The sequence below is a fragment of the Xenopus laevis genome, chromosome 3S (assembly GCF_017654675.1).
Source record: "Xenopus laevis strain J_2021 chromosome 3S, Xenopus_laevis_v10.1, whole genome shotgun sequence".
NCBI classification, from domain to species: domain Eukaryota; kingdom Metazoa; phylum Chordata; class Amphibia; order Anura; family Pipidae; genus Xenopus; species Xenopus laevis.
Genome location: NC_054376.1, coordinates 52,410,741 through 52,425,242, shown reverse-complemented (window position 1 = coordinate 52,425,242; position 14,502 = coordinate 52,410,741). Strand labels below are relative to the sequence as shown.

Sequence of the window (14,502 nt, the reverse complement as noted above, 5' to 3'; positions counted from 1 at the left end):
TTCGCCAGGCATAGTTTCGCCAGCGCTCCGCAAATTCACTAAAATCCGAAGTTGCGCTCAGGGCTAGCATAAGGTTACGAAGTTGCGCTAGCGTTGATTCGCTAAGCGAAGCAAAGTTACACTAGCGATGGTTAATTTGCATACGGCGCCAAATTCAGATTTCAATGGAGGAATACGTAGAATCACTACAAATGCCTGGGAAACCTTCAAAACATCAAATAAAATTTTTTTTTTGCCCTACACATGTGCCCACTGTATAGTTAAGTTGCCATGAGTTAGGAAATGTAGGGGGGAAGGAGGGGAGCCCCAAAAATTTTTTCGATCTTTTTCAGCCTATCACCCATAATATAGAAAAAACGCCAGTGTTTTTGGGATTTAGAAAAAATTTGAACTTTTTTTGAAGAAATCCCTATCTACTCTATTGCGTTTCGCCTGGTCTGAGGTGGCGAAGGAAGTCTAGCGTAAAAGGTAGCGTTAAGTACAATGCGCGCGTTAGTGAATTTGCGTAGTTACGTCCGTAGCGAAAATTCACCAGGCGTCAGGGTGCGAAGAAACACTAGAGAATTTACGCCATTGTTTGTTAGTGAATTTGCGAAGTAACGAAAATGACCAATGCTAGCGAATTCGTCGCTTGTGAATTTGTCCCTTAGATAGATGGACGGACAGATAGATAGAAATGTAAAGCTGGCTAAAGAAAGATAGAGACAGACAGATAGACTGCCTTGGAAATGTTTAAACCTTTCTCCTTAATACTCAAATCACAAAATAAAACATGATGGCATGGGAAAGACAGTCAACATGAAGGCATAAAAACAGAAGATAAAGAAATTAAAAATAAATGATAATATTTTATTAGCATATATTCCCTTCATTAGACAGTCCTATGCCACCCAGTAATGATAATCAATGCATTTCTGTCTGATCTGCTTCAGAACTGCAGACAGCCCAAGCTCCGGCTAAACAAATCCCACATCCCACCAGCTCAAATGTCCCATTCAAACCTCAATAAAACTACAACATTAAATAATGTGTATATTAAGTATGTGTTTAATGTTTGAGTTTTTAACCAGTATAAGCTAATTATGGCCGAAGAACAAATACTGCGCAGGTTATATTTATAAAAAACTAATGCACCTCCTTCAATGAAATATATAATTTTTTGGTATGAATGCAAGAATGTGACACATCTTGTGTATTTATACAGTAACAGAACTCATAGGTTATGTTTTTATTTTTTACTGTAGGTACATCATCCCTTTTATATAGAAAGCCGTGTAATCAAATGACCCTTGGCTGCCTGCCAACAGCGCTGCCTGTTGGTTTAATTGCAAACTCTGCTGAAAAAATGCAATCAGCTAACATAATGAAAGTATTGATGAAATGAAAAAATCGTTCATTAAGAGAACCTAATTGTTGCAATTAGTGGTTCTTTTAATGCACACAGGCAAATGAAGATTCAGTTGCAGTAATTACATACTAATTACTCATGCCACATTCACAGGATAAACCCCCACGCCCATAGCCAAGCTGAAAACTAATGTTTCACATAATGCAAAACTACATTTAATTTCACTTGGCTTTCAAATGGAGATGTAATAAGACAGCCTATTGCCCTACACTAATTGATTGTTAACTGGTTAACACAAAATTACATCTATTGGCTAAACTGTAAATACAAGTACAGATATGGGATCCGTTGTCCAGAAAGCTCTGAATTACGGGATGGTCATCTCCCATAGACTACATTTTAATCAAATAATTCAAAATTTAGAAACAAATTGCTTTTTCTCTGTAATAATAAAACAGTGCCTTGTGCTTAACCCCCAACTAAGATATATTTTAGTTAATCCTTATTATAGGTCCAACAGTCCTATTGGGTATATTTCATTTTTAAAAGGTTTTTTAGTAGAGTTAAAGGAGAACCAAACCCTTAATTAAACTGTTGCTATAACTGTAGTGGCTGCTGGATGCAGAATTAAAATGGTGTCACTGCTGTCACCGCAATATGATCCCTGCTGTTGGCTGCACTGCTGTACAACATGTGACTTTGTGTATCTTTTTGGCTGTCTACAAGACACGAGTGTTCTCAATTCTTTAGGCAACATACAACATTATGCATTTTGAGTTTATCCTCATGCTTTTTCGGCTTGAATTATTTCATATGTAGGTATACAGTCTACTGTCTTCATCATTCCAGAATGAAATCTCTCTCCAGTTCTCTCATTAAAAGTCCATCTCTCCCTCTGTCTGTCAGTGTTCTGTACTAATAACTGTAGCTTCCTTTTTTGTATATCTAGATTATAAGATCATAATTGGTATGAATATATGAGGACATTTTAAAAGGCTCTGCTCAACTACCCATCATTATGATTTTAGGTGCGCAAGTTGGTTGAAAGTTGCGTAATGCGAAAGTTGGAGGAAAAATCAATAGGAGAGTAAGCAGACGGCGCCATATATACATACCCAGCTGCTAGCCAAGCAGAGAAGGAAGCAATAAGATGCGTTCAGAACTTGGCACATCAACATGTCTATACAACAACAGGGTAGTTCTATTAATGGCCGGACAATGCAGATTGAAGAGATTTCTAACAATCATTAGCCATCTCCTGATAATGTCAGGATGGTTTATGTGCACATCCAACATGTCTAAACAGATGGACCTGAACTTTTGTGCAATAATCAATATATTTATAGAGAAGGAAAGAGAGCGGGTGGAAGTAAGGAAGTCATCAATGCAACAAACGGTCCTAGATTATTTCCTAATAATTGTCTATTGCTACAGTTTTATATAATTGATATTTATAGGTTTTAAGGGCTAATTCACACTGTCAGTCAGTAGTATAACAATAGAATCCTGAATCATCCTCAACAAAAAATATTCCTTTCTGACTCAAAAATAACACTTATCTTTTTTTTTTTAAATTCTTTATTTTTCATTTTGATAAAGAGAAAATGGGATACAGAAAAAAGAAAGGGGGAAGCAGGGGGTGAGCAAAAATTATTGCCAAATAGAGGTTTATACATCCTGGCAATTAGATAGCTGAAAGTAGATTAAGTCCATGTTAAAAAGCCTATACTGTAACCTTTACATCTACACACATCATTACCATTGATTATGACTATGGAGTGTGTTACTTGAGTATAAGTCTTTATTGTCCTATTTATCCAAACCAGCAACATTTGAGTTTGGCCAAAATCAGCATATCATACTTCTCAAGCTACATAGACTCCCTTATGACTTCACTTTTCTACGTTGTAGTATCACTATGACATATAAATCAGCTATTGGTATGATGCTAGTAATCCAGAAAAAAACTAAAAATAAAAATAAAAAGAGGGGAGGGGAACAGACATGATTCAGAAAAGAAAGAGAGGAACTTCAACAAGATCAGAGTGAAGTTATCTGATGTGCCGCTCGATTGCTAGGACTTCCTAGTCGCTCGGTTTTTAAGCAATATGGCGGGCATTGGTATCTGCAGCTTAATATTTCAGGGGTAATATCTAGGCGAGGGAAATTAGAACCTGAGGTTGTTTCAAACGCATGGCAGGAGGGAGGAACCCAAGAGCACCCCTATGCGATCCAGCACTGAACCCATCCATCCACCAGATGATCTCAGTATTAAGAATTTTATGGTGTTGAGGAGATTAAGGCCTTATATTCCGGAGTTTCTGTATATAGCAGCCAGTGAAACCACTTTAGGCTGCATCGATTCCCATCAGTGTCCTTTAATTTCTCAAACAGATACAGTTCCTGTACTTTCTGTGCCCATTCTTTAGTAGTGGGGAAATAACACTTATCTTAATAGGAGATTGAATACCTGAATACAATTATAGTAAACATACTCTTATTATGCTCATGGTGAATTCTTCTTTCGACCAGTCTCAGTTCATATTCTTTTGCCACCTGCCCCATCCCAGGATCAGACAAATTTACATATTGATGACCAGATTGGACATCAGTTCCATGAAACAATCACTGTTAACATCTTATTTTAATTACCCCACTTAGCAATTGGTAGGTTACAATGTTTGCTAAGAACTTCTGATGGTTGGCCATTATCATCAGCTATACCATATGTGTGAACATTTGTTTGAGGTCAGTTAGAGCTGGAAACTTGAAGTGATATTCTTACAAAGCAGTTGTTGCTACAGAGTAGCCACTGTAAGCAAACGTTTATAAATATCTGAACTTTAGGTATGTAAGATACACAAACATTTATCTTCAAATAAGATTCCTATCACCTTAAATGCACAGACAAAGTCAGTAATTGCAGAAATGAGCCTAAAATACAACAAATGGTATGGCTATTATTACATAGGTATTATTGCTGTCGAATATTGATTTTTTTCTTGCAATTATATTTCTTGAAGATAAGTTTGCAGACACACAGTCTTCCTGAACCATAGCATATTGTGTATAGTCTTTGTGTGAATGTTAAAGAGCAATAAAGTCAGACAAAACTCTGATAATAGATAGGTGTTGTTCCCAAGTGCTACTAGCAATACAATATGTGAGGCGCCTCCTTATCACAGAAGAGATAGGTCTCCATGTGCTCATTAACTTATTAACGTTCACAAGAATTTTACTTAAAAGATAAAAGTAGAGTAGAACCGTATTTCGTATTAAAGTTGACTTTGCTCTGTGTTTAAAACTCTGGCTATAATCCTACTCATTTTCCTGTGCTGACCATGGAATGTGAAAGCCAAAGATACCATTATTATTATATACACTATTTGTTTATTTGCTTTGATTTGTCAACATATTCAAATGTTGTTCAATAATCCTTTGCACAATAAAAAGCATTGTGTGGTTTAATCTCTGAATACTGAGCACTAGCTGAGTCTTATACACTGTTGGATGTTTTTAAAAGGAACTGAAAATCAAAATACACTATAGTGTAGGTGTGTTGAAGGAGAAGGAAAGGTTAAAACTAAGTAAGCCTTATCAGAAAGGTCCATCTAAATATACCAGTAATTCCCCAAAGTAGTGCTGCTCTGAGTCCCCTGTCAAAAGAAACAGCACATTTCTTTCCTTCTATTGTGTACTCATGGGCTTCTGTATCAGACTTCCTGTTTTCAGCTTAAACCTCATTGCCCTGGGCAAGAGCATGCTCAGTTTGCTCCTCTTCCCCCTCCCCTCCCTTCTCTGCTGTAATCTGAGCCCAGAGCAGGGAGAGACTCAGGCAGGAAGTGATGTCACACCATGTTAATACTGCAGCTCCTATTCTAAACAAACAGAGAGTTTCTAGAGCTTTTTACTCAGGTATAGTATACCATTCTACAGAATAAATATAGCATTCTAGCTTGTACTATTGCAGCTAATCTATTGGCAATAAAATGCCTCTGTAGCTTTCCTTCTCCTTTGAGTAAATGGAAAGGTCGATTTACTTTCATTTTGAAAATAAGTCGTAGAGAGAGATTCATCAAATACTGAGCTAGGAAAGCATTCCCTGCCATTCAATATTTTTAAAAGTTACCACTTTGCTGACAGTCAGGAAAGTGTTTACTGAAAAGACCAACTTGTTGACCAATGCTAAAGCAGACACACTTCATTCTATGGGGTGTCCTCTAACACCCAAGTGAATCACGAAGCCCCAGGAAACGAAGGAGCATAGTGTTAATGTGAACACAGGCTTCATAATTTCAGAACAATCATTTTCCTTGTTGTTATCTATAAACAAATGATGTTACTAGTCATGCAGGATTTAGTTACTCAATTAGCCCCAGTCATTATTTTTTAAATATATTATCATTTTAAATGCATTTGGCATAATATATATCCTTATTTTAATTTTAGAAGCATTTGTCAGTTTCTACTGAAAAAAAAAACCCAACAACATGACCAAAATTTTAGCCACCTTTATAATAAGACAAGTCCAGAAATAGCCATGCATGTTATATCAAAAACACACAGTGAGAAATTCTCAAGATTGATTTTAAAGCACTTTGGTAATTTATATCTACTTGATTGCACTTCGTCTGCTCTGAGGTGGTGAAGGCAAGTCTGGCTATAGAGGTAACGGTCAATAAAATCAAAAACGTAGTGAATTTGCGTAGTAATGCTCTTTCGTCAGAGCGAGAATTCGCCTGGCGTTAGGGTGCGAATTGTTGTCAGAGTCTATCTCCTTGTCGAAATTATGCCAGCGAAGTGCCACTTCGCCCTTTAGTAAATTTCCCGTGTCCATTTTAATCAAATAATTCACAAATTTCTCTCTAATAATCAGGGCCGGATTTTCCTCGGCGGCACCCTGAGGCGCCCTGAGGCTGCTCGGTCCTAGGGTCCACCAACTGCATGTCACGCACACCCCCGGCCCCACAAACGTACGTATGCATGAGCTGGAGCACCAGGGACCTGTGCGTCCCCAGTGCAGCTCAGCTTACTGGGCGGCATGCCATCCCTACATTTTTGTGGCCTCGCCACAAATCTGGGTCTGGTAATAATAAAATCATGTAGAATCATGTAGAAATATCTTGATTCAATAGGGCTTTCTAGTTGGAAGCCTGTGGGTTGGAATGTGACCCTACAAGGCCCCACCTTGGATACTGGGATCTTTAGTGTAACTACATCTGCAGGAACACATGTTGGACTTCTTTTTGGTTCTATAATTATTTTCCCCAATCTTAATACCGCACCCTGTGGATCAAACTCTCTAAAGCTCTGATCTTTCTTTTATTATGGGAATATATTACTGAATGTATTTTTGTGGCTATTATAGCATTGTTTTTACTGTTAACCAAATGAACCCAGAACAACACAGCAAAAGTGTTAACTAATGACGAATTTGATCAACTCAAACTGATCACATCACACTCTGTCCTACAATATGCACCCAGTTGGCACAAAGTTGGCAATTGACCAGATATATTTTATTGGGTATTGTTTAATGCAGTGTCCCCACGTGGAAAGTGAAAATGATTTGTCAGATTGCACTTGTAAAAATGTTAATGCTCATGTAGCCCAGCATGCAACAAATATATATATATATGTATAGTCCTTATAAGTCATATGGGCTTATAGGAAAGTCCGTTTTTGTTGTGATGTTTTCATTAACCACAATATAACCTTTGGAATGTACTTGGACTTTTAATTTTAGCGTGTGCATTTATTGCTATGCAATTCAATACACTTGCTAACATGTACTTTTATTTTTTATTTGTAGCATGTAAACGAAAAGAACAAGAACATGGAAAAGACAGAGGGAACACACCAAAAAAGCCAAGGTTGGTCTTCACAGATGTCCAACGCAGAACTCTCCATGCAATATTTAAAGAAAATAAGCGTCCATCCAAAGAGTTACAAATCACCATTTCCCAGCAGCTAGGCCTGGAGCTCACCACAGTCAGTAATTTTTTCATGAATGCTCGCAGGAGGAGTCTTGATAAGTGGCAGGATGAGGGAAACTCTGGGTCTGGCAACACATCATCTTCATCAAGCACTTGTACCAAAGCATGAAGGGAAAGACACAAATCCCAGAAACTTAAACCTCGGTGGAAAAGCTTTAATACAAAGACGAGGACCTCAGCTTAGTAGGTTTATACTTTAGAACTATTTGAAACCAAAATAATTTATAAGTCCAAAGAAACCAAAGACTCATTTCTCCTGGTGACTTTTATTCTTAAGACATTTTTTCAGGAGAACGACTTGCAAAAAAAAAAATGGAGTCAAAATACCAAAACCAATCCCGCTGACCTTACACCTTCACCTGTCATCATCATTATTCCCACAGTATTTTGATGTCTGGTGGTTTAGAACATCGTGATCTCTTGTCATTGAATGGACATTTTATGGGGTCTTCATTCTCACAATACATTTCCGAGAAGGTGTAGGGCAGATAAGAAATTAATACAAACCCATGGTAAGGAATATGGTCAAAAAATGTCTACGGAATGGGATGTGGGTTGACCAACAAGTCATCTGAGATTATTGGAGTGTAAAAGACTCTCACTGTTTGAACCAAGTAGTTCCGCCATATGGTGGTAAAGTTCAAACTGTTGAACAGTACCTAAACATGTGCATTCTCTCTGTTTGTTAAGGGTTGATTACATACAAGAAACTACACCTTTCCTACCATAGAATCATACCAAAGAAAAAAAAAGTATTTCACTTGGAGTTTATTCTACTGATTCTTTTCAGCAATGTTTTTACACTAAACACAGTACACAAAATATAGTTATAGATCATTTAATTTTTTTTAAATTAAAGTGCATTATGTGCAAAAGTCTTATTTGTACTTACAATATTATTATTTTAAAGAGAGCACAAAATTTTAGTTTATGTGTTATTATAACACACTTACCATTTTACACTTTTTTTAAGAGTTTTGCCTTCATACATGAATTCAGCACAAGTTTCAGCAAATAATACCCTACAAAAGTATTTTGTTAAAGAATATACATATTTTCAAATACCATCCCACATAGAATAGGTTCATTTTAATATAAAGCTTGGGAGAGTCATAATACATACGAGCAGCACTCAAAAATCTGAATTAGTGATTTATTAGGGCTTAGGCCAATAAATGACTAACTTTTATATTTCAAATTGCTACTGTCTGGATATAGCAGGTTATACCTTTATGAATCGTTTTTTGACTTGCCATTTCTTTCAAACCAATGCTGAAACACCATTGAAATCTGGACCCTCCCCTTATTAACCCTGTCTTACTTTCCAAACTGGAAGAGAGACCAAAAGGAACACCCTCAAAGTGAAATTGTTATTATCCATGACTTTTTCTGCAAAGTCCTGAGGGCTGTATAGTATGTTATTGAATATTTTTTTTAACATACCCACTATTTTACATACTCCCATTTTTATTTGCGTTAATGAATGAGAATGAATAAAGGACATCATCATTTCATAACAATCTATACATTTTACAAAATTCTATATGGTGTCTCTTCCAAACCTAACTTGATCTAGTTTTTAGTGCAAACAAGAATGGTAAATCAATATATTCTGCTGCACAGTCTTATTTTGTGATTAAGAAAATTGACCATGGCATGTGGCATTTTCCCAACTTTTTAGCCAAAGGTAAAAATCCCTTTGGAGATTAGTTTGTCAGTTTGGAATGTTTATACAGGGCACTGAAATTAGTCGTTAATACATGCAGTCTTTGCAGATTTATTTAAAAAATATTTGTTTGTTCTTTTTTTTTTTTATTACGTAGATGAACTCCAATATATCCCAAAGATAAAATATATATATTGCACAAGAGAAAACATACTATATTTAAGTAAAATAACAATATTTTCTTTCTATGTTTCATTTTTTATAATGTTTGGAATGTTTTGGAATATAACCTCCCAACGAATTGCTTATACCAAAGATACACTATCCTGAGAGCAATGACCTTGGAGTATGCATTTTGAGACACTCTTCACCATATGCATAATCAGATAACTAATCCATAATATCTGGCATCTATGTCACATGGAGCACACCAACTTTCTTTAAATAAGCCATTCTTCAAACAAAGCAGCATCTACTCATGGATATAGTAAAGTGTTTAGATCTCAGGGCTTCAGATTCTAGATTTAACATACATTCATGGCGATTGTTATATGCTAATGAACATTTTATTAATGGTCATACATAGACATAAGATCTGATTTTTGTTATAGCTTTTCAATCTGTTTATTTGTTTTGACAACGGCTCCTTTTGTGCTGGTCCTGCAAGCCCTTGATATACCAAAGAATCCTTTTACATTCTCCTCTCAGTCGAGGTGGAAAGGCAATAGTACTGTAAGGTCCCTTTATTCTACACAGAATTGAAGGGAGGATAAAGAAAAGAAAACTATGCATTTAACAAACAAAGAGAAAGCACTACAGGCAGTTTTTTTGTCTGACTGATGTTTATGGTGCGTTCAAATCCTGTAATAGAAGCCAGTCTGGATTCTTTGTGCTGGCCTTCTGCTTTATTGTGGTGTGGTTAGCTTTACAATACATTTGGTAACTATTTCCTAAGACTAAGACAAAGCAGCAAAGAGATAGCTGCTTCCACATGTAAAAAAATGTAAAGATCTACTATTTATAGTGTGAACCAAAGACGCTACCTCACTCGATTTCCATTTCGTGATTTTAATCACATTGATGATACCAAAGAATACCAAAGATTTTTCTTGCACGGCCTTCGTCTGCCAAAGGCACTCTGCGACCTTCCCCTGACTCCTGACATGCAACCCCGACCTTCATTTTAGATATATATATATATATATTACACTTTTCTTTTTTTCCAGATATGTTACAATTTACCCCTTCAGGGTCAGAGGTGCTTAAAACACCCCTGGGACTGACAAAGTCAATAGCAAAGAGACCAGATGGCTTCTCATGATCAAGGCCTAGCCTCATCAATTTTCCTTGCTGGAAGTGCCCGAATAAAAACCTATTATGCTGGGCATAGCTGATGTCATAACAACCACAAACTGCATTTTTTAAATTAAACTGGGAAGACTTTTATTTTTACAAGACCTTGATAAAGTTTTATAACCCATTAGTAGAAATAATGGCCACGTCTGTAAAGTCTGCAAGATAATTTGAGATTTAAAACCAGGACATCAGATTCCAGCAGCCTGCCCATAGTCATCTGCTGTCATCTGGACAACCTAGAATAGTACGCAACAAACTATTAATAATGTTTAGAAATAAACAAAGCTTTAGGCAAATATGTTGCAAACATTGTAAACTCCATAGGACGAGTGCCTTGCTTGAACCAAAGTGTTAACCACCGTTGACCTCTTCTATCTATCTCACCTTATACTCTTTGAATACCTCAGCCTCTTAGAAAGGACACTGATTAAATAATAATATTAATAATGGAATAATTCTTCACCGTGGTGCTTTTGCATTGCAACCATGCAAATAACCTTTCTTTGATACCAAAGGCATTTCCTTTTCGCTCTAGCTGATAAACCAAAGTCTTAGTGTGTCCCAGTTTTTGGCAGCATCTGTCAACCTGATCCTTTCGCTCTGAGTACCTGTTGCCTGGATGTAGGCCGTGCAGTTTCTCTTACCAATTTCTCCAAATACCTCATAGTATAAGAAATCTTTAGGAACATGTTGTATAGAAAGTCTATGTGATAACACAAAACATACTAGTTTGATAACTGTTAACCTTCATACAAAAGTTATATCATTATTTATTTTGTAGGCTTTTGTTCTGTTGGTATTAACTGAGTTGCTCTTAAATAAAAAAAATTTCCAGTAAGATAAGAAAGGGGTTGGGTCAGGACAGGTTGCAAAAGTAAATGCAATGAAGTTAAAGCGTCTTTGCTTTTTTTTTTTCCAAAGACAACGACACTTTGAGGCACATTTATTAAAGGTCAAATTTCAAATTCATGTGAGTTTTTTTAACACTATTAAATTCAACTATACTTGAATTCGATTGGGGGTTATTTAATTAAAAAATCGTATATCTTAAACTGGCACGAATTTTACCAACTTGAAAACTCGAATTGAATTTGACTAAACTCAATTGAATGTCAGGAAGGCTACTAACATGTCCAAATTGGTCCCTGGACCTCTCCCACTGGCTTATACTGTTTTTTAGGCGAATAGTCGAGTTCTTAAAGGGGAAGGAAACCTCGTTGGCGCTAACCCCCCTCCCGTGTATTGCCCCCCCTCCCTCCTCCCCCCTGGCCTACCCCTCCCGCTGGGCAAATGTCCCTAACTTGTTACTTACCCTTCTGCGCAGGTCCAGTCCAGGGAGTTCACAGGCGACATCTTCTTCCACGCGATCTTCTTCCTCCTTTGACCGGCGTTTTGGCGCATGCGCAGTAGGAGCAGTTCGCCGGTACGGATCTACTGCGCATGCGCCGGTCAAAGCAGGAAGAAGATCGCGTGGAAGAAGATGTCGCCTGTGAACTCCCTGGACTGGACCTGCGCAGAAGGGTAAGTAACAAGTTAGGGGCATTTGCCCAGCGGGAGGGGTAGGCCAGGGGGGAGGAGGGAGGGGGGCAATACACGGGAGGGGGGGGGTGGGGGGTTAGCGCCAACGAGGTTTCCTTCCCCTTTAAAGACCAGAGTGTGATAAATCTTGAAATTCAAATTTATACTCAAATCGAGTTTGGATAATTCACAATTCGAATTTGAGAGTTTTAACCATAAAAAAATTAGAATTTTTAATTCGACCCTTAATACATCTGCTGCTTTGTGTTTGATGTTCAATGTTCTTTTCACAGGGTAAAACAACGAAAGAAAAGCATTTTCAGATGTAACAATTAGTTCTTGTTTTTTCTAAATGTTCAGTGAGCTTTTGTTTCTGTTATTTTTGCTGTTTTATTTAATCTCTGCTTAATTTATGACTGTAGTTGAAAATGCCTGTAAATAGTCGATTTTGAAAACAACCAAAGTTATCATGTTACAATCTTTTTCCTTATTGTTTCATTTGCTAAGATGTACTGAGGGAGAGTTGCATTTCTCTTTATCGTGCAGGGTGTATAAAGATTAATCTTAGCAAGACACCTTGATACGTGTTTAAAAACACTGCCAGAGTCCCTTACCTTGTATTTGTCTAATGTATGGATCAAGGTATTGTAATCAAACCAAAAAAAAAAAAAACAGTAATTTGTATTTATGTATAGTTTCTGTTTTTTGTGTTCTGTTAATTTATTTCAGAGGGATTACTTTGTGGGTTTAACCTGCAAATCCCAAAACTATTCCAAGCATTGTTAAATGTTGATCAAGCACTGGCATTGTCGAAAGCATTACTTTTCCCCACTGATTCATTTGTGTAAATATTTGTGGGTAATTTTTGCCATAAGCACGGGTATAGAAGGATGAGTTGTCACGTGGTGGAGACAAACTGACTTGTATTTGGAAAATCTCTCTACTTTATAAATAAATGGTTGTTGTAAATTGAATTTGTGGTTTACAGAGGTGGATGGGCACCCAATGTCACTGGACCATTGTATTTGGTTACCGGGTATACAATAAAAGCCACCAAAAGCAGCTGGACTGCTACCTGTTGCAAACATTGTGTACTTTGGTGACAAACATGAAATACAATTCATATTCTTGAAATAACTGGGGAAGGATTATGCACACAAGCACATTTGCACCTGCTTTTAGGATGCACTTTGTTTAACTGCGATCCAACATTGAGCAATGCAAGGAATACTGTTAAACATGGATAGGATATCTGTGTTTAGCATTGTCATACTTGTGTGCTCACATACACAATAATCAGAGATCCCTATGTTTTTTTTGTCAATGTCAGATGGCAATTAAACTCGTCGCAGCTTGGAATTAGGTCCTAAATTTGTAGGTGTTTTATTTGACACCTTTTATCAGCGATGGAGTAAATGTCTGAACATGTTTTATTATTTTGCTATGATTACTGTAAAAGTGTAATGCTGAAAAAAAAAATGTCACATGTTTGTTTCTGTTCTGATACCCACACGGCATATTTCATACCCTCCATTCATTTGCAGTGACAATTACTTGAGGATGTCAGAAAATAAACGGCATCAGTGTATCTCAGTGGTTAACCAATCATTACAGGATTTATTAGCAGTCCAATGCTATATAATGTTTAGGTCTGTTATACAAGAATTGGATCACACAGTTATGGAATAGATTTCATTGCTAATATACTGATCATTGATATGGCAGCAATTTAACTACTTACTCTGAGTGACAAAAAAACGGTATATTGCCGAGATATATCAGTATAAGTAAATGACATGAAAGATTCCTTCAATATTCACTAGACTGGCAAAACTTACCTTGCATGCATTTCATAAATAAACCTAGGACAATTCCATTTTATTAGCTTCCTGGTTAGTTAGATATTATAATTTATTTCCCATAACAATGTTCCTTTTATGGTTTCAACATAAAAGAAAGGGAATTGCCCGAATAGATTTCTCTTCTGTTCAGTGTGCCCTTTTTCTATATTTTTCAGCAGTCCTGTGCAAATGATCTAATGCAATATATTGGTGAGACATACTAAAGTACAACCAGTGTTACCAAATGCTCCTAGGTACACTCACAAATTATGATACCTCAAATTATTACTTGCATATGTATATTGAAACATTTTTTTTGTATTGAACCAACACAAACCCACCTTATTTATTGTCCACTATCAAAGTACCTAATTAGACCCAGAACAAAGCTATGCTCTATAACTTTGGGGGCGTCCCAAATTCTCCCCATTTCAATATCAGTGATTATCAAAAAATATGCCAGCCCAAGAGAAAACTGAAAATTTTAGTAATACACAAGTTTTCAAATAAATGTATGTAGATTCGACTTGCTAGATGTTTTCAAAAGTCTGTCAGTGACATGGTCAGGAAATCATTAGTCACCTGATATAACTATTAGGGTAATTCTGGATCAAACCTGTCTATAGAAAATGTGAAATACATTCTTGGGTCACAGTCCAATAGAACAACAAAGACATCTAATATGCATTTTACAATTATTTGTGCCTTCGCAATTCATTGGTCCCCAACCATGTTGCTCTCCGAAGCCTTGGATGTTGCTCCCCGTAGCCAAAAAGC

General features: G+C 36.7%; 1 protein-coding gene across 2 annotated transcripts in view; it reads left to right on the top strand.

Moving 5' to 3' along the window:
* The window catches only part of LOC108712923 (hepatocyte nuclear factor 6), a 31,492-nt gene extending 20,341 nt beyond the window's left edge, over positions 1 to 11,151 (top strand). For both annotated transcript variants that reach the window (XM_041588307.1, XM_018255448.2), the window contains one exon: positions 7,161 to 11,151. In XM_041588307.1, coding sequence (XP_041444241.1) covers positions 7,161 to 7,453 — 293 coding nt within the window. In that variant the 3' untranslated portion in view covers positions 7,454 to 11,151. The remainder of the gene's footprint in view (positions 1 to 7,160) is intronic.
* Positions 11,152 to 14,502: the final 3,351 nt, after the last annotated feature.